Source organism: Haemaphysalis longicornis, unplaced genomic scaffold, assembly GCF_048455015.1.
Source record: "Haemaphysalis longicornis isolate Haplotype H1 unplaced genomic scaffold, Haemaphysalis longicornis Haplotype H1 scaffold_10, whole genome shotgun sequence".
NCBI classification, from domain to species: Eukaryota; Metazoa; Arthropoda; class Arachnida; order Ixodida; family Ixodidae; genus Haemaphysalis; species Haemaphysalis longicornis.
This window is the reverse complement of record NW_027526204.1, coordinates 2258409-2282913: the sequence shown is the minus strand read 5'-3', so window position 1 is coordinate 2282913 and position 24505 is coordinate 2258409. Positions and strand designations below refer to the sequence as shown.

The 24505-nt window shown below is 47.5% G+C and overlaps 1 protein-coding gene across 4 annotated transcripts in view; it reads left to right on the top strand.

Annotated features, from left to right (window-relative positions):
• LOC144158118 (proteasome adapter and scaffold protein ECM29) overlaps positions 1-24505 on the top strand; it is a 293901-nt gene that overhangs the window by 68142 nt on the left and 201254 nt on the right. For all 4 annotated transcript variants that reach the window (XM_077688775.1, XM_077688773.1, XM_077688774.1 and 1 more), the window contains exons 8-10: positions 6128-6218; positions 13444-13557; positions 24126-24364. In XM_077688775.1, the coding sequence (XP_077544901.1) occupies positions 6128-6218; positions 13444-13557; positions 24126-24364 (444 nt within the window). The remainder of the gene's footprint in view (positions 1-6127; positions 6219-13443; positions 13558-24125; positions 24365-24505) is intronic.

The following is a 24505-nucleotide window of genomic DNA, read 5'->3' as shown; positions in this document are numbered from 1 at the left end:
GCAATTACAAGGCTGTTGGAGACTTTATCAGAATAGATAGTCCTACTAATAAGCGATACTAGACTTCTGGAAAGACCCTCGTAGGAAACAGAAACTGGCCGGTGAACAGCTGGCGATGTTCAAGGCATATTGGAAGCGTCCTCCTCGTCTGAACTGATAGCAGATGACTTGGTGTTATCTTTTGACTTTCAGTGGAAGCTGTTATCGCAGAAGTGAAGCGTGGATAAAATGGAAGCACGAGCGGCATGCTTGTTTCGAGGAACAGTAGCAGGAAACGGAGGCGCCATGGCAAATGAGCTTGTAGTTGGGTAACTGCGTAGTACTGCCAAATATGAATCTCGCAACGGAAAAACGAAACTGAAACTGCTGGAAACTGGCTGAAAACGCGAGGCACACTTGCTAGACATGCAGGGGACCATCAGAAATAAGCTTTGGCAGAATAAAGCTGCCCTTTCTCCAAAAACCAAAGATCACCAGTGAATAGGTGGTGCCATTTTCAAGTAATTATCACCTCTCAATGCTATCAGATTACAAAGCTGACAACATTATTTGGTACTTGACTTGCCAGGAGCTTTTGACAAAAAAATATTATGGTAATGCAGCCTAACCACGATTTGCATTCTTTTTTGTCAAGTGCAGCAGCCACACCCCCTTCCTCAAAAACATACGTACCTCAGCTCGCAAAAAATGCCGTCAAAAATCTCAGTGTTGCCGGAGAGGGACAATTTAAACTGATTCTAAAATTGCAGTGCCTAGATTAACCACTGGCCGCATTAGGTGTACGAGAAATGACTACAACATGTCGAAATAGGCAATATTAGGCATTGATCACTGGTGATCGATTTGAATAGGCGTGGTAACGAAAGAGTAAAAGGGGTCGTGAAGAGAGAGAGAGAGAGAGTCGTTCGTTGCGAACTCCACACTGGACCCCGGGGGTGGTTGCCTGTTCACGGGAATCCATATGCTGCTCTCGCCGCCTGGCCCCTGGTGACCAGTAGTAGCTGATCCTCCAGGGCGGGACTGGTCAGCAAGGTCCTCCATCTCTCGTTAAAGGGCAGAGTGGGGTTGGTGGGGCGGGTGCTTCGGGCTAAACCTGCACTCTCCTATCATGTGCTGGAGAGTGCCTAGTTTTTTACAGATTGGGCAAGCTTCTTCGAATTGGTTTGGGGGTGTGGGAAGGACTCTGTCTGCATTTGCCGGGATATAGTTTGCTGTTCCTTCGTGAGTGCTGCGTGTGGTGCTGGTAGCGTCCTGCTGTCGTGCCTGTAATGAGTGGTTATTTCCCTGTCGGTAAGCACTGGTTGGTTTTTTGCCTCTACTGCGGACGTGGCCCGGTGAGTCGGTGCTCGGGCCTGCTGGTGGGCAAACTCGTTACCCTCCATCGCAGAGTGGGCCGGTACCCACACTCCTTTGGAGGTTTTTTCTCCTTGAGCACTCGGAGGGCCAAGCGGGACACCCAGCCGCACTGGAAGCTTCTGTAGGCTTGCTGGGAATCCGTGACCACCTTGGTCTTGTGCAATGGCCAGCTCCTCTGCCTCTTCAATGCTCTGAACTACAGCGGATGCACACGTGAGCAGCTCTTTCGTGGTTGTCACCGTGAAGATAGCCCCCTTCTTCTTTTGCCAGAAGCCTGTTGGCCTCCCGCCTGCCGCCATGGTACGCTGGGTTCGTGTTCTTAAGGGGGATGGGCTTGGATTTGATGGCTTCCAGCCATTCTGTCCTCAGATAGCGTCGCCTTCCAGCCGATTTTCTGCAAGATGCGTCTGCCCGCTTTTGTTTGGCTCAGCAAATGCATTGGTCTTAGCCTAATTTTATCTGCTTGAACAACCTTTTAGGGACATAAATCCCAAGTATTTTCACAATTTATTGCTTCTGGAATTTAGGGGATGCCTTTGAAATTCTCATTTTGAGGCTCAACGCAAGCGACCATGTGTGCATTGTCGGTCGTGAGCGCAAGTAGCAGTGACACTAAGAACATTCAAAAGTTAAACGCTTTTTGTGTATATTTTTTTGTACAACAGCAAACCCAGTATTTAAAAAATAATGCATCCTTTGTTCATAGTGTCACGTCACAAAGCCGAGTCCAGGTGGAAGGGGGGTTTTAATGATGGAAGAGCGGCGATCAGAACAGCCAGCAGCCGCAGGCCAGAAGAGAGAAGAAGAAGAAGAACACAGAGCAACCAGGCCGATCCCCTCGCTCACAAAGCCGTGCAGCCGCTTGCTAAAAACGTGAGCCCCCGTATACCATGTCATCGTGGCAATAGCAAACAGATTTCTATCGATGTGACCGGTGTCGCAACTGCTTCAGTTGTCTGGCAACCATTGTATCAGAACTTTGTATCAAAACGGGCTACAAATCGTACATTGGCAGTTTGTATGATTTGTGGCCCGTTTCCCTGCTGAAGTTTATGTTGTTTTGCCGAATTCTCATTGGAATCATTCTTTTTTTGTATCAAATGGCACAAAACCGTTCAAGCAAAAAAAAAAAAAAAAGTGCCCCGTGGGCGATTTGAAGTTGCTGCCATTGGGCCAGTGCAATGTTACGGCCAGCCTGCATTGAAGTCGGACACTTTTCCCACCACGTTACCCAAGTGAGAAGCATGCGTGGCAGAAAACTGCGGCATAAAAGTCACTTCGCATTTGTAACCCACTACCCTGAGTGGGTTCTCGTATATCAACCCAGAGCTTTAATCGTCAACTTACTGCTGCACGTTTCTGCAGTAAACCAAAGGAGCATATCCAGTCAATGAAAACTTTAACAGCATTGTTTGTTGGAGGAAACAGGAAAGCAATCGAACTGCGTGATGGTGGGACTCGGTGACTCGGCGCTGCATCACTGCCTCTCGCTAGTTATTTTTGTGCTTGATGAGTAAATGATGGATGGGTTTTAAGTACCGACTAATCGAATTTCCTTCGATAAACATGTTTATGTAGTAAGTTCTCATTTTAAGCTTTCGGTCATTTATCTCGTCGGGTCACAAGTTTCACCTTCATGCAACTCACATTACGGGCTACATGAAACGCGGCAGTTTTGACTCGTGCGAAGCAGTGTAAACAGTTTGCAAATACCCACTTTACTTTATGCATGGTTACTTCTGCATGCGCCACTCGCCCGCGTTGGTGACTGAAAGTTGAACCATGTTGATCAGTCATATCGGAGACCAGGCATCTCCCGTTCAGTTGCAAGGCGAGTTTCATCATGGCGCCGATGCTGTAGCTTTATGTGACCATTTGTGAGCCCTCTGTATGCTGACATGGTGTGCAGGCGAGGGGGAACTGTGATTGTCTTCTTACCAAAATGTCACTTTACGGGTTGAGGAGGAAAACCTCGGTGAAACCGTGACTGCATGTTTTCCCTATTTGTTAATACATTTAAACCTCGATTCAGCGAAGTCTTACTTGGGGGTGCAAATTTCGTGAAATCGAGAATTTCATAAAATCGAGGTTTCAATTTTACAGTTATTGAGGTTTCAAAACCTTGCCCATTGCCCAGAAACAACTGCTATGTAGTTACCTCTCCACTTAAAGTGAAGTTCGTACTAAAACCGGCCGCGAAAATTGTGTGAATTAAGAGTTTCAACACTTAGTCAATGGAATTCGGATAGCCGACGGTAGTTCATGTGTCGTCGTAAAAGTGGTGCTTTTTCCGCAACGCCTCATTAAATATGCTAGCAGACTAGGTTTCTACTTTTTTTTTTTTATTTCGGTCCCTGCTAAACGTTGCTGTTGGTCAATTTAACCCGCGTCTGTGCCCCGTGAACTTCACCTCGGCGAGGTGCTGGTTCGAAGTTATGCCTTTTCGTCCGTTCAGAGGTAGGCTTAGGCGCGGCGTTGAGGGGTGCGGCGGGCCAACAGCGGAAGGGTGCTGTCATGAATGTTGGGCCGGACCGCGTGCAGAGCAATGAGCCGGACTACTGTCTACACAAACACCCGCGTTATATTCAACAGGCCATGCAAACGGGCAGGTACGAAAGGCGGAAGACCATATTTACAACACTGGTGAGGAACTGGCCCACTACAGTCCGCTGGGGCTGGCACGGTGGATGGAACGCGGACAGGCCAACGACTTCGGTGAGTTGACGCGAGGTGGTAGTCTGTCAGCAGTACAAGACGTGTGCGCCGAGAAGTTTGTTCCACGGCGGAGATTGTGGTGGTGCCGATGACTAGCAGCGGGAGGAAATAGCCTGGGCCCGAAACGAGGCCTCGCTGCCCGCGCTCCGCGTCACCGGCACACCGCTCACTCTTGGGACGGACCTCGGCTTCTCCCGGCGGCGTCCAGGGCTGTCGTCCGGCCTACACCGCGACGGAGGGAAACTGGAAGGAAGCGCCGGTGACGGACCTCGGGCCTACACCGCGAGGGCGCCGTCCTGCTGTCGCCTTTCCCGACCGCTTCCGAGCTCCTCCCTTTTCTTCTCCCCTTTTCTTCTTTCTTGCTGGCCCATCCTCTTCGGCAAGCGGTACACTAACGGTTAGGCGGATTGGCCACCACACTGTACTACCCTTCTCTACAGGTGCTATGAAACTTTCGAAAGACTTTTTTCATGCACAAAGGCTCTGCAGTATGGGCGCGTGATGCAACCACGACACTCGAGATAAGGCCACGATTGTGAGTTATGGACCGCTTCACTGTGTGGAGCAGCGCTTACGTGCTCCCACTAAAGCGGAAAGCTTACATTAAATATCTTCCGGCCAAATTTAATTAAGCAATTACTTTTATGCCCGCTGAGCCCTAAAGAAACCGATTTCTCCGCATCGCAGCTGTCTAATGAACGCTGGTGAAACGAAGATGACCACGTTCAAATTGGGCAATTTATTGCCACCAGCACTCGATGTTCAAGAAGTAGTGAAGAAGTCCGTAAGCAATGCTTGGCGTTTCTTGACCAGGCTGGGCTTTACGTGACGCTCGTATGCTGACAGCGCTAACAAGGCTTGCTCTTAAACATTCGCGTGCGCCTGTGTGCCTCCGCAGAACGCCGATGGCATCCATCACTTCGGTGGCCGTCGGTTTCACCGACACTTTCTCAGGCTCTTGTTCGGAACACTTTTCTTTCGCTTGGAGTGCTCATGCTGCTTACAAGACTCACCTAACGATGCACGAGCAAAATATTAATGTGGTTATCAGCGAGCGCAACCCACAGCAGCAGCATTGTTAGCAAGGACGTGTAGGAAAAAAGCTTAAAGTAGGCTTCGGCAGCCTAAGCAGGCCTAAGCCTAAGCATAGAGGGCGCGGGTGTAGGCAACGATGGAGACGTTAAAATGGTGGCTGCACTATTAAACCGTTCATGACTGCTAGCGGCAGCTAGCGGTTTGAGCAGCTTCTTTCATCGCTTTTAATTGTTGTCAACTGCAGATTTCACCGCTTTTCTTTCGTTTTAGCCTTTTAAGAGTTGGTGCGAGTACTGAATGTTTTCAATGAGAAGCAAAATAAAACGTGCATCGACCGGAATTTCGTTCTTCCTTTCTTGCCGTGACTTCGCTAAATCGGAAGTGCCGCACGAAATTACTTCGTAAAATCGAGACAAAAATACATGCATTTAGCAAAATTTTGATAAAGACTTGAAAAAATTTGTTATATCGCAAATTTCGTTAAATCAAGGTTCGTTATATCGAGGTTCAACTGTATCGGGCAATGAAATGGGTATGCATTGTTTGTTTATCAAGGTTCCACAGCTATAAGTACCCACACTACACAGTTTTTTTTTTCATATCTCTTCACGACGCGATAAATTTTTCCGTTAACACTGAAAAGAATATAATTGTTACATGCCGCAACACAAAATTCCCTGCAGAGCTTCCGCTCTCAAAATCTGCGCATGATTTCACGTCAAGGCATCGATTTCAGAAAGTGTTTCCTTCGCTGCAAATTGGTCGCATCACATCGAATTTCCCTGGGGAAGCTTTTTTTTTTCCAATGTTATCCTGGTTTTTTAAAAAGCCTGTTTTTTTTTTTTTTCAGATGTCTTTTTGTTGTTTTTTCCCCCCCAACCGCTGGCATTTCTAGAGAGAGGCAGTCAGGGTACAAGGGGCGAGTGGCCACCTCCTGGGTCTGTCGCTCCACCCGTGTGCACGGTGTGTGCCAGTTGCAGGGCCCCTTGACTGGCCTCCCTTTGCCCCCTGCTTGGTGCAGCAACCCGGAGGAGAAGCTGTCCCTGGTGGGGCCGCAGCTGCTGGCGGTCGTCAGGGGCCTGGTGGTGCCTGCTGAGGAAGCGGCCGCTCAGGTACCCCCTTTTCTGCGTCTCTCTTCAAAGATGACAGGACCCATGGAAGGTGCTTGTGTTGTGCTCTTCTCCTTGTCCCGTCAAGTTTGCCCTCTCCTAAAAGTAAGACTATACCGTATTTACTCGCGTAATGAACCCACTTTTTTTCCAGAAAATTCGGCATGAATTTGGGGGGAGGGTTCATTATGCGGGAAAAAATTGCAACACTTTTAGAGGTTGAAATTTTATACAATAAAGTTGCTAAGAGAACCGCTGTCAGAGCCGTGCCATTTTCGTAGAAACATGTAGGTAGTTATGTAATTAAATTTCTTCTTTATTTCCAACATGCTGGTGGACTTGCCATGGAGCTGTCCTCGAGTCGCTTGCGGCTTCATATTCGTTGTCGGCCCGCAGTGCACCACCTTCTGCAACACTTTTTTTTTCCCACACTGAGAAACTTCTCTTCTTTGGGGCCACGAAACACACGGGCATCTCTGTTCATCGCCCAAAAACGTCTCGCACGCACTGGGTCAACACTGAGGTGCCACCCAGCCTCGTGGTTTCCATGTGCATCAACGCATGCTCCACTACCAGCAGTTTAAAATTGGCTGTGTAGCTCACGCACTAGCCCAACGTACGGCGCGCTCCACGAGCACGAAGAAAGGTAGGAACACAGCTGAACAACAAAACCACAGAGCGTTATGGTGACATCGCGGAACAGCAAGAGCAGAGGAGTGGGCAGAGTACGTTTAGTGCTTTTTTCGCACGCCGCTAGAATTAGCCGGTTGCAAACGTTGCACACCGCAACGTTTTCATGGCGCAAGAAGGTCTGTTTTGTGTTCATCAGGTGGCGCTACGCAAGCGCGCAATTGTTAAATTGAGCCACGGCATTGGCGCTCATGTCTCCGGCTACCATTGAGATTTCTTTTTGTTGGAATGCGTTTCTAGCATTTCTGTGCGTACTGAAGTTGCTGCTATGAAATTGCTGCGATCGTTTGTGGCATCAGCAACTATGCTGAGATAAAAGCATATTCTCGCTGCATTTTCTATTCAAAGTGACAAAAAAGTAGATACTCAAGAAGAAAAGTGGGGAGAGGGTTCATTACGCGAGTAAATACGGTATACCACCAACTCAATCAGACGCGCCGCTGCCGTTGAGGCTTGTGTTACGCGGCTGCTCTGCGTATTCAAAGTCACTGGATGTTAGGTTTGCAAACTTTTGTGGCTGCACTTACCGTATTTACTCGCGTAATCCTCGCACTCGCGTAATCCTCGCACCCCTAATGTGAGCCACCAAAACTTGGGATTTTTTGCTTCCTCGCATAATCCTCGCACCCCCAACTTTGCAGCACCGAAAGTTGCCTGCTCGCGAAACCTGCATAGTGCACGCGCTCTCAAACGCGCGCCCTCATCCGCCGCCTCTCCGTTCGGCGGAGAGCGCTGTGTATCCAAGGCCATCCAGGCGCCCTAACAACCCGCATGGCTACTCCCTAACAGGCGCCCTAACACGCTACTCACACTGTACTTGAGCCGGTTTCGCGCATGTTTCGCGCGCGCGCAATTAGACGGTGTTCGCGCAGCCCGCTGTCGTGTCGTCGTGTCGCGTCGTGTCGCCGTCGTGGTCCCGCCGTTGAGCGGCAGCAGTCAGTGAGTCACTCGCGTCAGTGGTGGATAGCTCGCTGCCGTTTTGAGAACTTTTTGATCTAACTGTTTTGTGCTTGGTGCCGCTTCGCCATGGGGAGGAACGCCAGCTACACTGCCGCTTTCAAATTGAAAGCGAAAGAGTACGCGATCGAACACGGCAACCGTGCCGCAGGCAGGCACTTCGGCGTCACCGACTTCAACGTGCGTTACTGGAGTAGGGCACGCACATACTACGACGAGATAGGGCGCGCGCCAGAAAGCAAAGGCGGCAACATGATCGCTGATCGACGGGAGACTGTTTACGTTGTAAATAATAAAATAAAAAGAAATAGCTGCTGTTGGCAACACTGAGCTTACCTATACAAAAAACGACCGCTACATTTAGCGGGATTGCCATAAGGCAAATTGGCAACACTGTGCACCGGATTTTTTTTTTCCCGCATAATTCTCGCACCCCTAACTTTGCATTGACTTTTCTGAAAAAAAAGTGCGAGGATTATGCGAGTAAATACAGTATATACAGTGGAATCCCGGTCATACGAATCTCAAGGGGCGGCAAAAATATTCGTATCACCCGAAAATTCGTATCATCAGAAAATGAGAAAAAATGGAAATGTGCCGCGCATGCGGCAGGCGGCGGCAACATGGCGTCGGCTCTTGCCGTGAAGAGGTGCAGGAGGTAGCTTCAGTGACCGCTTCTAACCTTTTGTTAAAACGCAGCTCAAGATGTAAACTAACTTGCTCATGCGGCAAAAAGGAGCTGACAGTGTTGGAGAAAACTGCACTATAAAATATCCGCGCCAAATATCCGTTGTGGAGGTGGCCCAGCCAGCTGCTGCGCGCGCTTTCAAACTGCCGCCGTCAAGAGCGCGCTTTCCCATTGGCGCAAGTCGGCATACTCCTCCCACTGCTGCGCATCATTTTCTGAGCGAGGTAGAATCTGGCACAGGCGACACAGGGGTGAAATCGTCGACACGGGCGTCAATTTCAAAAGAACACGCGCTCATCGCCGACGCGACGCACGCCCACCAACTGAAGTGTGAACCGCATGCAATTCGTGCGCGTTGGCGTTGCGCGTGCGTTATTTTCACGCCTACGTCGACGATTTCGCCCCTGCGTCATATTCTACCTCGCTTGGAAAATGATGCGCGACGCGCGCGGCAGTGGGGGTAGCCTGCCGACTTGCTCCATTGGGGAGCCGCGCTTTTCACGGCGGCAGTTTGAAAGCGCTCCGGACGGCCCGCTGGCCCCGCCGGAGATGTTTAGGCTTACCATGGTGGCGGATATTTGATCGGCGCTTTCCCTAACCGCAGCACGGACAATGCTTTGTAGTGTCGTTTTCGCCCGCATTATCAGCTCCTTTACTGTACAAGTGACTTCATTTGTTTCCTAAGTGGCATCTTAAAGAGCGATCAGAAGTGGTCGGTCGGGCTACCCGCACCACTTCGCGGCCGGTGACGCCGCCATGTTGCCGCCGCGTGCACAGGGTTCGCACAGGTCCTTGAAAACCTTGAAAACCCTTGAATTCAGAAGTGTCAATTTCAAGGCCTGGAAAGTCCTGGAATTTTTAAAGGGTCCTTGAATATCCTTGATTTTTATGGAGAGAATCAATGGCCCTGTCTTTTCTCAAGAATTTAAAGCGTTTGTCGTGGATTTTAGGTGTTAACAAATCTAAAGAAACATTGTAGCAATCAAGCTTCAGTGTATTTCTTGAAATTTCAAAAAGGTTTGAGGATTCTCATTATTACGAAGCAACATTGGGAGCAGCACTCCTCAATAGAATTCATGTCACAATACAATCCAGTGAAAGCCAGCTTCTGTTCTCTATCTTGCATCTTCCAAGTCTGTGGACGTTTGCTCATTGCATGTTTGCTGTGCCTCATCTGTGTTTGCTTTTACGTGCAAATGGTGGACGTGTGCATAGTTCGTCCTGCCTTAGAGCAACACTTGCTGATTCAGTTTCAACTGATACTCTTGCTGACAAAGCAGGACATGCAGGCAACATTAACGAAGTTTTGAAATCAAACAGCCTGAGCAAAACAACACGAAAAAAAACCCCCTCTAAATACCAACCATGAAATAAAAAATAAAGCTGGGGGAACATTCACGCACCTGTTAGTGGCTATCTAAATGTGCAATATTGTGCTTAGGTATTGTGCAATAAAAAACTGTTGTATTGTGTTGAAAAAGCTATAGATAATCTCAGATAAAACATTAGATGGGGACCTTGAAAATGTGTTTTCTGGTCCTTGAAAGTCCTTGAAAACCCTTGAATTTTTGCTTTTGAAGCCTGTGCGAACCCTGGCGCAGCATGCGGGTGGTATTCGCGGAGGCGTCAGCGCGCCTGCGGTGTGTTTTCGTGAGCAGAAAACGCACCATACGGTTCACGCTTGAACATAATCGACGCGCAAGTGGCGCAGGCAACACGGCAAGGCGACAACAGGATAGGTAGAGCGCGGCGCATAGATGCAAGCGAGGGATGCGGAGAAGGCAAAATGGCGAGGGCATTCGCCGTCAGAAATGAGGGAACGCTTGATTGCCGCGGTTTATTCAAGAAGTATAATACAAAAAAAAAAGGAAGCTAGAGGCACCCGAGCTGCAGCCAGCGGAAGCGGAAGGTACAGAGTGGAGAGGTTGCAGTGGGAGGTAAAAGAAGGGAGGGAGAAAGAACAGGCGTTGAGAGGGCGAAACGTTCGGTTCGTTCGGAACAGCACCTCCCCACGAGGAGGACTACCATCAACGGGGGAGGACTAATGCTTTTGTGCCCGCACACAACCAAGGCCGCACGGCCACACCAACACTCCCGCCTCCCGTTTACGCCGCACTCGTCTGCTCGCGCGTTCGTATCACCCGCACCGGAGTGATAAATGCATACGTATCATCCGAATTTTTTTACATTGCACACAATGCATTTTGTCTGGGGCATTTCGAAAATTCGTATCAACGAAATTCGTATCAACTGAATTCGTATCACCGAGATTCCACTGTACAGTCAAACTCGGTTATATCGTAACTCGCAAAAAAACACCTATCAATTTTGATATAGGGGTTTATTCAATATAAGCAAGCCAATGAATTGGATTTAATAAAAGCACATGCCATTTATAGAAACACTTCATTGGTGGAACTGTCTTACTTTCGCACGGAATAGTCCTGCATCTTCTTCTGCTCGAAGAACCTCACTGCATGAGGGGTCGGATCAGCAGAGGCCGCACCCTTACACATTTGCGAAGAAGCCTCGGACTAGTGTGAGTGCGCCCATCGCTTTGGAGGTTGTGGGCACAGGATGGACGTTGCTTTCCTCGTTGCGCCCGCTTTCACTTGTGCTCGGTACGATGTCGGAAACGTGGTCTTCCAAATGCTCCCGTGGTCGCAACACCGTCAGCCACACCCGCAAACTCACCGATCGTTGATCCGGCAACGGCGTCCAGCAATCCGGACATCCCGCTTCACACTTCGGCAACACCGGTGCTGGCTTCGTTGCCCTCCTGATCATTTTCAGTTATCACCAGCAGGCACCAGCCGGCAGATTTGAAGCAGTTTCTTTAGAAACACCTGCGCAGAACCTACTTCTACAAAGTGTTCTCGGGAATCTCGTGCATGACGGGGACGCTGGTGTTCTTATCATCCTGGTGTTCTTATTATTCTTATCAATCCCGCTGGTGTTCTTATCACGTTCCGCGGCATCTGTTCATAGATGCTAAAAACGCAGCCACGATCCTCCAAAACAAACACAACGGAAGTTAAAGCCGTGCTTGCTGCTTGTAAGACCGCGCTTGCAATGTGTAAGACCCTGCAGCCAGTGTCTTTTTTTGAAGCTTGCTCCCTTTGTGATTCGAAGATTGCTTCGAATGGCTGTTCATCAGCAGCAGCGTGGGTGACCTGTAAGGATATTGCTATCACAGGGCACCCCAGTTACGTGTGTGACGCTGTCTCCCTTGTGCATAGAGAAAAAAGACGTGGTGCAAACTCGATGTGGACGGAGGAGAGAAGATGCGACAGATGCAGGCGCCTTGTATCTGTCGTATCTTGTCTCGTTCGCCCACATCTGGTTTGCACCACGTTGTCTCCTTTCTTCAAGTATGCAGGGGTGAGACAGCTGCGCATATTGTGCAGTTTTGATACGAAGTTGTGTTCCTGCACCAGGCTGCTCCAAAAGCTTGAAAATTGCAAAAATTGCACCAAACTGCTCCGAAACAGTCTGGGAGCCAAGGATTTTAACGCTCCCGTCAGCTGCAGTGGGAAAAAATGCTGGCTGACGGCATAATTTTCCAGCACCTTCAAAGTAATGCGGTTTGTAAAGGTTTTGTCGATCATATCATTAAATAAAAAACCCCACAAAATTGTCCCCGAGATAGTTTTTTCGAAAGTCACAATGTGGGGTTGGACATGTTATAATGTGGGCGTTTTTAAAGTTTTCCCATCAAAAACCATTGCAAAGACCTGTACAAACAATACTCGTGTACTGAGGTGATAAAATACTTGTGCAAGTTGATGAAACCATAGAGTTTCATACTAATTAGTATGAAACTCTATGGATGAAACAGCGGCAATTTTCGGATCTGGAACGACATTACTGGGCGCTGCCATCTTGGTGTGGTGAAGATTTTTAGAGAACATGGCTGCCGGGCGAAGCAGTTGCTCGTGGTTCAGGCACAGTGCTCTTCGCCGATTCCTACTGTGATTTTGGTTATGGGGGTGGCTGGATTTACATTTAGTCATTTGATCTGTTGCAGGAAGTTGTGCGACTCAAAAGACAGGAGTTCATCAAAAACGGCCTGGTACCTGCGAATTCGCTGTGTTTCGGCCTTGACTGTGAGGCGCGGTGTGGGCTTGAAGTGAAATTTCGGACCCATTGCGGTGTTATAAAACGCTGAGTTATTACTGCCTTTGACAGAGGGCTTGCGAGCGGCGGGAATGGGACGATCGACACTGCAGAAGTGGCGGCACATCGCCGCAAAATGTTCAAGCAGTGTCCTATAGCAAGACGGGCTAATATTGCACGGTAGTAATAATGGTTCATCTACCTGAAGTGAAATTTAATGCCAAAAGGGACGTGGCTAAACATACCAACGTTACTAAAATTATGATCGTAGTGATCATGTACCCTGGGGATTGAAATGGGAGGGCTGGTAGGGTGCGACTACTGTCACCTCGTTTTTCGAAACTTTTGCCGTGGCTGTACACTTGTGGGTAAAGTCGAGTCTGAAATTACAAAAATAATGATTTTGGCATTCACATGATACTAAAAATGCCTTACGATTGCTTAGTTTTTCAATTCGATATTTGCAACAGCACTCCACGCTACCATGCATAATGCCCGAAAATTTAAAAATGGTTTGTAAAAAAGTAGTACAGTTTGTACCTTGTGATCCTGTGGTAGAAAAAAAAATTTCCGATTAAAAAGTGCACTCCCCTCTCGCCCCCCCCCCCCCCCGAGTTGCCACAAATTTGAGTTTTTAGGCTCCTAAGGTGACAACTGCTCCAAATGAAGGCTCTTCTGCTCCAAAAAGTGCCCCCAAATGTGATTCAGCTGTCTCACCCCTGAGTGTGCACCAACCAGGTGAGCACCAAGTTTTGTTCCATCGTCTCCCTCGTGCAGGTGGGCGGCCGTGTGCGGGTGCTGGCGTGTGGCACCCTGGGCCACCTGACGCGCAAGCTCCCCCGCCTGGCCGACCTGGCCCTGGTGCAGGCGCTCTTCGACGCCCTCGCCCGGGTGAGGAGCAGGGGCTGCTGGCGTTGCGGGCGCCAAAAGGCTGCCCTTTATTGGGCATCCTGAACGGCGGCAGGGTAGCAGACACGAGGGGAAAAAGACGACAGGAAGCTGCCGTGTGGAAGCGTCTCTCCGTCACGTCCGCCTCTATCCACTAGGCTCTTCAAGATGATTAACCAACACCAACTTGCCCAAGTGTCGATCTTTTTGAGCTGCGCAATCGACTTCATTGGGACGTGTTCTACTATGTATTGCGGCAAAACTCGTTAGTATGAGGATGTGTATATACACTGTTACTGGAGCTGTGTTGTGCCAGAGCTGTTGAACTATGTACTGAGCCAAACCGGTATGTGCTGGGATGTGTGCCAGTCATGTACTGGGAAGATGGACTGTTCAACACTGCAGGGGCCCACCAAACACTGGGGTGCTCATCGAGGAGCTAGAAGGGGACGAAGGTGGCAATGATGCTGGGGCTCGGCTAGGGTTTTACGTTTCACTGTTACTTAGCTGTTGTCTTTTCAACCCTGTGCACAGCTTTCTAAGAATATAAATATCCAAGGTTCGCACAGGTCCTTGAAAACCTAACCTAAAAAAAACCCTTGAATTTAGAAGTGTAAATTTCAAGGCCTGGAAAGTCCTGGAATTTTTAAAAGGGGTCCTTAAAAACCCTTGATTTTTCTGGAGATAACCAATGGCCCTATCTTTTCACAAAAATGTAAAGTGTTTGTCGTGAATTTTAGGTTTTAAAAATGTACAGAAACATTGTAACAATCAAGTTTCAGTGTATTGCGTGAAATTACGAGTTGTGGATTCTCATTATTACGAAGCAACATTGGGAGCAGCACTCCTCAATAGAATTCATGTCACGATACAATCCCGTGAAAGCCGGCTTCTGTTCTCTATCTTGCATGTTCCATCTATTCTGTGGACGGCCTTTCATTGCATGTTTGCTGTGCCTCATACGCTCCATCTGCGTTTGCTTTTACGTGCAAATGGTGGACGTGTACACAGTTCATCCAGCCTTGCAGCAACACTTGCTGAGCTAATTTCAGCTGATACTCTTGCTGACAAAGCAGGAGATGCAGGCAACATTAACTAAGTTTTGAAATCAAACAGCCTCAGCAAAACACCAAGAAAAAGGAAAAACCTCTAAATATAAACTATGAAAAAAAAAATAAAGCTGGGGGAGCATTCATGAACCCATAGCTCTTATCTAAATGTGCAATAATGTTCTTAGGTACTAGGCAATATCAAAATTTTGCATTTCGTTGAAATAGTTATAAATAATCCCAGATAAAACATAAGATGGGGACCTTGAAAATGTGTTTTCTGGTCCTTGAAAGTCCTTAACTCTTTCACTACCGCCGGAAAATTGACTAATTTTAGGGGTCGAAGAACACATTTTTTTTCCTGCTAAAAAATTGGTTAGGCACTAATTGCAGGAGCACAAAAGGCATATTATTTAATGCCATTTCCAATAATACCAGTTTTTTAAAGGTTTTTATATATCATAGTTGTAAAAAAAAATATCAAAACCAAAATTTTTGTCAAGTTGAAAAAAAATGAAAAAAAAGGAGTTGTGTATATCAAACCACCGGTAGTAGGAAAAAATCAGAATATGCATTTTGTAGGAAAACATTCCAAAAACACGCCCTAGAAAAAATGTCGACTTCCGCGGAAAAGTTTGTCAGATATAAAAAAAAAAATGTCCGCATGCACGGTGCTCGTGTCATGCGGTGAAGCCCAACCTCCAATTCAAAATGTGCAATTTCGGGTGGTTTTCCGAAATAAATCTGGCGGTTTGTCATTATCAGAGGCACCAATTTGCCCCCTCATAACATAAAAACATCTTGTGAATGGCTAACTTTGCATTTATAGCGAGCACAATATTTGGGACAAGCACGCGATGCGGAAAAAAACGTGCATGAAGTTGAAAACGGAACGCCGTGGCTGACGCTTGTTGTCGTTCACGGTCAGTAATCTCTCAAAACATAAAGCTGAGCTTTATTATCATCTTCTTACTAGCAATTGTAGCCTTGCTCGCAAAAACGAGGTACGATGAGCTAGAATCGTGCCCTGCGATCTTTGTCCGAGTAGCAGTTGCGCGCTGAAAAAGATCAGCAGAACGAGCCTCTCCTATTGCAGCGCCACCTAACATTTTTCAAATGAAACAGTACAAAAACTTATCAGAGACTCCGTCCGAATAGACAGTTCAACTAAGCAGCAACATTAGACACCCGGATATACCCTCGCATGGAAACGAAACTGGAAGGCGAACAGCTGGCAGTGTAAGGCCGGTTTGAAGCACTGTCCTCGGCGGAACAGTTATCTGGCGACTGGGTGTGACCTTTTGACTTGCATCTGAAGTTCTTATCGCAGAAATCAGGTTAGGGTGGGGGGAAATCAGGAGTGCCGTGCTTTGTTCGAGGATCAGTCGCGGACGCTTCAGGCACCATGGCAGGTAGCCTTGAAGTTGGGTAACTGCGTAGTAGCGCTAAATATGAATTTCGCGATGCAGAAACGAAACCGAAACTGTTGTAAACTGTTTGCGAATTGTCTTGGGGTAAGTAGAAGTACCACAGTACTTAGAACGAGTGCAAAGGCAATAAAACTGCCTAAAATCATAAAGTAGCTTTGCAACCAGGCACTGCTTGACATTTTCAGCCGATTTCTGGGATTATTATTGTCAGAGCGCGAACCTGACGATTGAAAATCATTTGCTAGTTCCCCATTCACGCCCTGATAGCAAAAAACAAGCGCTGGTGCCGAGTAATAACGAGTTGCACGCATTCTTCGTTGGTAGCCGTTACGCGCGACGACCACGCCCCTTTTCCACACCCAGGTGATTCAAAAGCGTGTCAAAAATCACGTTTCCGTTGCAAAAATAAAAACAAAACTGATTTTGAAAGGACATTTTTTGATCTAACTCCGAACAGTTTTACTTGTTCGAGAAACTCCTAGAACGCTATGAAAAGGCGCTTCCAAAAGTATCGATCAAATTGATCGATTTTGATAGGCGCGGTACTGAAAGAGTTAAAAACCCTTGAATTTTTGCTTTTGAAGCCCGTACGAACCCTGATATCGTAAAACATGATGGGGATTCCTGTTTGATCAAATTTTGGGCAATTTGTAAGGGGGCCTCACTTGCAAGCTTCTTCTTGCAAATAAGAATGCCACTGTTTCTGCAAAGCGGCTTCACTCATTCACTTAGAAATGGCGCTGCAAGAGGCCCACGTGGTGGTGCGCAAGCTTGGTCAGCAATAAAAGAAGGGCTGAAACCCGGCTGTTACAAATGTAGCGCAGAATATCAATTGCAGCTGTGAGTCAGCAGCTGATTATTTCCAGTGCAGTTGTGAATGAAAGGCTGAACAGTTTTTTTCCTTTAAACTGAAAGATCACACGTTTCGTATCGCCCTCAGGTTTTGTTTGACAGCCAACGATGCCTCGTCTGCTGGGAAATAAATCATAAGAAGTAAACTCTGTGAAACTTGGCAGTCTTGCTGCTTTTCCCCCACTGATTTCAAATATGGCATTATTTTTTCAGCTGGTAAATTAGTTCCCGAGATACTTAGAAGTAATTTGTCATTTTTGGAGGAACAGTAGACAAAACAGGGTTGGTCATAAAACTGTAATCTTCACATTTTCCAACACTACGAACCCTGGTGAGTGCAATAAGAGAATCGGTTTTTTAATTCATTGCTTGGAACTAATTTTACAGCTCATTAAACTTTGGTGGCACCAGTGGCAAGGAACCATTTCGAATGCCTATTTCAAACACCAAAGTTCAATGGCCTGTAAAATTAGTTTCAAGCGATGCATAAAAAAAACTGATTCTCTTATTGCACTCACCAGGGTTCGTAGTGTTGGAAAATGTGAAGATTACAGTTTTACAACCAACCCTGTTTTGTCTATTGTTCCTCCAAGAATGACTAATTACCTCTAATTATCTCGGGAACTAATTGACGAACTAAAAACATAATGCCATATTTGAAATCAGTGGAAAAAAAGCAGCAGGTCTGGCAAGTTCCACAGAGTGTACTTAAAAACGAAAAGAAATAGTTTTAAGAGCCATGTCCCCCCACAAGCGAGCTGAGGCCTGTCTCTACTCGACTGTCGCCTTCCTGAAAGAATGTTCTCATTGGGCTTAAGTTTGTCGCAAAGATTGGGAGCCAATCACAAATGGTCTTTTGAAGCCAGCTTGGAGTGGAGGTGTGCAGACAGAGGCTGCCATCAAGCTCGGGCCCTGGTGAGCAGCGCCTGATGATCCTGGCCAAGTTTTCCCCAGGTGTAGTGCCACCTGGGAGCAGATGTAGAAAACGCATGCGCAGTTGATCAAAGAAGTTCGTAGTCGTCGCATTTCAAGCCTGTTGTGCCAACTGATGATGTCTTCTTTCCCCTCTGGCTGTTCGATTGAGGTGCTTACACATGTGTGTGCTAGTGGTAAGTAGGTAAGGTGTGCTCTCGTGTCCACTCCCTCACATGTACAGGGGGGGAACAGCTGCACCATTTGCGCCATTGAGCGCCAGACTTGTTTATCAGCGCCGTCCTGCACTGCAGAGCCCCAGTTGAGCCGCAAGATACGACTGCCATGATTCCCTGCCCCCAAAACGTGGCTGAGACATCGTGTTTTTGCCTCAAAGGTGGCTATGGTTTCGGTTTCACCAAGACTATGAGCGTCCATGGAAGTTGGTTTTTGCGTGGCTGTAAGTTCGCAGGCACTACGGCCTTCGCAGCCTTCTTTGTGTCACATGGTTTTGTTTGCCGGTCCCGCTCGCTGCACCACAATCCATGAAAAATGACCAAAAGTGAGAGAAATGTTTTTCTGTGTCGCATCGCAAACATATAGAAAAGAGAATAATATTTGCATGAAAGGTTGAAGGGGAAATGCAGGTCTGCGAGTCCCGAAATTTGAACAAAAAAAAAGCAATTCTTTAAAACTGCCATTTTCGGGAAGTAGAGCTATTTTTCTTCCTGTCAGCCAAATATCCAGACCCGGGAGTATGTATTTGAGCCATAATATCAATTTATAGCACCGATGACCACTAAAATCGGCCAGTATTCCATGCAAAAATAGCATTTTTCTGACCGCTTGCCACGCGGGTTCTACAAGCGCTATGGTGTCCATCTTGGTCTCATTCCAAAGGGTGTCTTTTCGTTTTCAAATCCCCGCCAGAACCGCTTCATTTCGTCCCTTGGTTGAGAGGATAACTGGTGTAGAAAAAAAGACAGAACTACTGACTGCACGTGACTGCAGGGCACAATCTGATTGGCTGGGTGCTGTGGGTCGTCGGCTTGGCACTCTCGTCACAGTGCAACGGCTCATGTACTCGTCTATGTGACAACCGGCAAAAGCCCTGCATGGCATAAAAATGAAGTAAACATGTCTATCGATAACTGACAGAATGAAGGAACAGTATTAGAAAGCGCCTGGAATGCGCTTTTCTGTGTGTGTGTGGCAGCAGCACACTGCGAGAACGGTGCTGAGACAGAGGTAGGCTTAGCGCACCTGCAGGCTGCCTGAGGGTGCACTACTGTGCATCTATCCTAGATCAGCAGCAAATAGAAAGAGAAGAAATGATAAAGTGGAGGATGCCAGCAACTCGAGGGAAGTGCGTTCATTCTGTTATCAACGATGCCGCGGCAGGTCGGCCCGCTTCCCGGCGCGTGCTCCCTCGTTGACAGGTTACCATGTACATGAGCAATTTGGGAATGATAAAGGCTCGCACTGTGCACAATGAGCAGTGGTGACGTGATATACGAGTTGATTAAATCGAGCAAGTGGTTATCCCACCTAGCCAAGCGCATGCAGTCACAGAACAGTGGGGTGCATTCCGTTACCGTCCCCTTCGTTGCAGCTCATTTCGTGCGATGCAAATTGCCCTGGAACTGATTTGATTGCAAGGATTGAATAACAAAATAAACTTTTTAAACTGTGGTGCGCGATTGGCACCTCAGCCTTGGTCGCCAAAAAGTGACGGTGCGCTGCCAACAGTGTAAAACTTGAAGCGACGTTCTATGGCTTTGCTTTTGTTCAGTTTTTCTGCCAAGTACCATCGGTGTACATACAGAGGATTTCATAATTTTCCCATCAGCTGATTTTAGCAAAACTTGGTATGCTTGTGCTGAGTGAAAAGCGAGCTACATTCTAACGTGGTTCTTTTTTTGACATGCTCAATAGGCGAAACTGTCACTTTGCAGCAAAGTTCAACTGCTTTTTTCTCAGCTTCCTTTTTCTTGCATATGTGCCTGGCCTTACAGTTGTTTTCAGGTTCTTATCAAAGGATTTCTACAAACGTTATACCGTTGAATTCGGGATAAAATTAGCTGCATGCTGATGCTATTTTAAGGGGGGACGTGGCAAGTAAAACGACTTTTTTATTTATGGACCAAATTGAACCAAATTAGGAGCATTTATGTAGCTAACCATTCTAACAAAAATACAGTGTAGACCGCTTATAACGTATGTCGCGGGAGCCGCAAAAAACCGCATTATAAGCGGTACCGCACTATAACCAAAACACGCGCGAATTCAACCCCATCGCCACCTATCTCTCAAGTCAACCTATATTTATCATCACTCAAACGCACAGCACTTAAAAACGAAGGCACGGTCTATATTTCGTATTATTTTTAACATCAGCCGCTGCTGCAGGGCAAAAGCGCAGTCTCACAAACGGCGAGCGCGGCTTTAACTTCCGTTGTGTTTGTTTTGAAAGACCATGGCTGCGTTTTTAGCGTCTATGAACAGATGCCGCAAGACGTGATAAGAACGCCAGCGGTTTTTTTTTTTTTTTTTGCCCCACCTTGTGTTCACGATGCTGAAGGCGGCTGCTTATCAGCGCAACGTACTGGTGGTGGAAATCTTCGGCTTCACGCGGCCCGAATGTTCGGAAAGGGAAAGAGCGGTGGCTTATCTGCAACAACGTTCTAAAGCGTGAACCGCGTGGTAGATTTGGTATCGCGAAAACGTGCAGTGCACGCCAGCGCAGATACAACTGGCGTGGTGTGGGCGGCGCGGTAAGAGGCGGCAACATGGCGTCGGCACTGGCCGTGAAGCGGTGCAGGCAGTTACAGTAAGTTCCAGCGACCGCTTCTAACCGCTCACTGAAATGCCGCACGGGGCGCAAGAGAAGATGCTCATGCAAGAAAAGAGCTAATAATGTGGGCGAAAAGTGGAATATAAACTGCCATCCACGCTGCTTGTGAAAGCGCCCATCAAAAAATAACGCGGTGGTAAGCCTAAACATCTCTGGCGGGGCTTGCCGGCTCGGAGCGCTTCGAATCTCCCGCCATTAGGTGCGCGTCTCCACATTGGTGCAAGTCGTCAGGCTCCTCCCACTGCCACGCGAAGAAGCCACCGCGAGCGCGGAATCGTGAGATACGAGCACGAAAAAAAAAAAAAAAAAAAACTGACGCGCAACGCCGATGTGCACGATTCGTGCGCGAAAACGGGCCATGCGGTTCACGACTAATACAATCAACTTGCTGCGCGCGGTGAGGAGTCTGTCGCTATCTTCCGAGGTGTATCAAGCAAGGTCAGTTGTGGTTATCAGGTACGCGCGAACTAAAGGGTGCCTATTTTTTTTTCTTTGGGTGTCTACGTTAGAGGAGGGCAAGGGGTGCACGCTGCGTCAGATGGCCGATTTCATCCTTTCTTTTTTCTTTTGCTTCCCTAAAACGATGCCTCAGCTGCGCCGGTCGATCAGCAGACCCGCCGAAAAACCGCACTATAAACGGTATTGTGCTTCGGCCAACCGCATCTTAAGCGGTATGCTTATGCATTGAGTTCTATGGGAGGCAAACCGGTGGTCGCAAAAACCCGCGTTATATCCGGTCCCGCACTATAAGCGGTTACGTTATAAATGGTCTACACTGTACTGAAATCAGATTAAAGATACCTTCTATACTTTTTAAGTTGGTAGACTAATTACCTGAAGCTTGCAATCAGCATAATTAACTAATTAGGCAAGAAGTCAACCAGATTTTTATGTCAGTGTGATTAGAAATGCCTATTCTGTGCAAGGAAGCTATTAGATTATTGCATTATATCCTTTAAGCATAAAGAAATAACAAGTAAAGCTTCACCTTCCTTTCCAAATCAGAAATAGTGTCATGTCAAAAAGAAAGTGAATCTTCTGTCTTTCTTTTTGGATACCTAAAGGAAATAAATCAGTAATCAAATAGCTTCCTTGCACAGAATGGACCTTCCTGGTAATGCTGACATAAAAATCTTGTTGAGTTCTTGCCTAATTAGTTAATTAATCTTGCGACAGCTCTGTGAAGGTAGTTAGTCTGGTAACTCAAAAAGTATAGAAGATATTTTAAAACTGATTTAAGTTTTGTTATTAGGTTAGTTAACTACATAAAATCTCCTAATTTGGCTAAATTTGGTCCATAATTAGCAAAAATAGTTTTACTTGCCGCGTCCCCCCTTAATGGCTGAATGGGCCTCAAATAAATGTTATGAGCAATATTAAGAGCTCATCAAGTTTTCTGAAAACTGTACTTTGCGTAATTAAACTAATTTTATCCAGTCAACTAGCTTTACAGAAATATAAATAGCATCAGCATGCATGGCAGGTTTTAAGCTACACATCCGTATCATTTATTTTTAACAAATTTGAATGAAGAGTTGCCTAAGGGCCCGTAAGAAACTAACTCAAAAAATAATTGTGCCACTTGAAAACTAATTGCATATTTAAAATGAGGAAGACAAGACACATATGCAAAGGGATTTTAATTATCACAGAACAAAGTTCATTTTAAGACCAGCGTATACCCTGAAGTTTTTTAAATGTGAAGTGAATTTAGTCGACCATTTCCAACGATCGTAGCGGTATGTATTGAGTTATGTATTGACGCCTTGCCCTCGCTTATCTTTTGTTGTGAGGTAATTACTCATTTTCGCCTGTGAACTTTGGGGTTACCGTATTTTGTCGTGTATAACCCGCACCAGAAATGCGAAAATTTTAGTGGCAAATTAGGGGTGCGGATAATACGCGGGGTTCATGGCAATGCGCATTGTGCCGTGAAGCTCCTACGCAGTAACACTGACTAAGCCTTCCATGGCAGCCATTGTGCGAGACAGACAAGGACAGGGGAGAAAAAACAAGGACGAGCGCAGTCTAACAAGTTAATTTTATTATAGTGAATTGTGACTTCCGCCTTGCAGTCCGTGTGTTCTAGTTGCTAAATATACGCTTTTTCTGTCTACATAGTATGTGATGTGTTACTTGAGCGGTAGCTTTGGTGCAGCCTTTCCTGTATCAAATGTGCGGGAAATACACGAGGATTTTTTTTTCTTTTCTGGCGGGCTGAAAGTGGGGTGCAGATTATATGCAGGGGCGGGTTATGTGCCTGAAAATACGGTAGATTTGTGTATGTGGAGGCCTTGAAGTTCTAACACGCTCCAGTTAACATAGTCTACGGCTTAATTACATTTGTCGACCCTCGCAACCCCGTGACAAGCGAAGACAAAGATATGCTTCGCTCGCACTGAAACCGCCGTTTGATGGGAAAAATGCCAGCAAACGCCTTGTTTTACGGAGTGCCGCCGTGAGTTCGCGTAACACTGCTGTCTACCGGACACGAAGCGAGGCCTGTTTTCCGATTCCCTTGGACTCTGCGCGTGAGGTTTACCCGTGGAACTTCAGTAGCGAGGTGCACTCACCAGGGCTGGAGGTAGGCAGTGCAAGAACTGCGTTCCTGCTTTGCAGTGTGTTCTAGTGCATGGTATAGTGGATAGTGCAGAGATGAAACTTAATTGGTGGGGGGCTGGCACAGACGGCTTTTCTGGCTGCTCCCAGCACTGTACCCTGTTGCAGCCCTGCATGTATCTTTTGGCTGTTGGCAGTGCTTGTACGTACCACAGGTGAAACATGTTAATAACCAAATAAAAAAATTAAACAAAGCTTGCCTCTTTAATGTAGCATGCCTGCGTTGAGGCATCCTATCATTGATGATTTTTGGGATGTCACAAAGTATAGGGCAGGAAAGAGTATGGGGCGTTGATGCCTGTTTTGGTATTTTCTGTGTTCGTGCGTATGGGCGTCACTTGATCTGATCTGTGAATGTAGGCCAGTGTGCATTTTACATCATAATGCTCCTTTGTGCTGGGCATGATTGGGTGAAGGAAATGCAGGTATGAGCGAGTGCGTGGTGTTAAAGTGTAGCTGGGCTAATCTTGCTCCACTGTGGCATTGCAATCTGATAGTGTCCTGACTTTCTTCCTGTTGACTGATGTGTAAACAGCAGGTTTGTCTGTCTTTGGGCTTGTGTCCTGGTTGGTCTTGTCTGTCCTTCCATGGTTTCCCACTGCGTGTCTTGCTGAGCTGGTTTGTACGCTTCGCTGTCCAAAGCACGAGGTGGCCTCGTGATCACTGCTTGGGCAGCGGGAAATGGCTAGCACGCCAGGTTCCCCCTTCCGTCTATTCCACAGTGGCACCCTCGAGGCACAGAGGGGAGCTGCTATGCAGGAGCCTTCCATTGACAGGGGGCTAGTTACTCGCACAAGTGCACCCTGCGCCTGTTGGTAGTGCTGAAGGCCCCCCCTCCGTGTTGTGGCTGGCCAGGAGGAGGACGGGGAGTGCCGGCTGGCCCTGCTGGAGGCCCTGGCGGCCGTGTCCCGGGCACTGGCCACCCGGGCGGACCAGGACGACAGCCTGCGGGACCTGCTGCTGTCCCTGGTGACTGCCCACGGCCAGGCGGACAGCCCCTACGTGCGCCGGGCGGCCCTGGGCTTCGCGGCCACCGTGTACCCGCCCCACTGGCCACCCGCCCGCTACCTGCTGCTGCTGGCCGCCGGGGACAGGTGAGGGACACCTTTGCACCTCCATAGTGGGGCAGCAGGCGTTTTGCACCAGCCGCACCACAGCGTCAAGCAGCACTTGTGTACCTGTTAAGGAGCGCTGTTTCGCCCACCCACCCTTCCTGCTGGGGCAAAGAGCCGCAC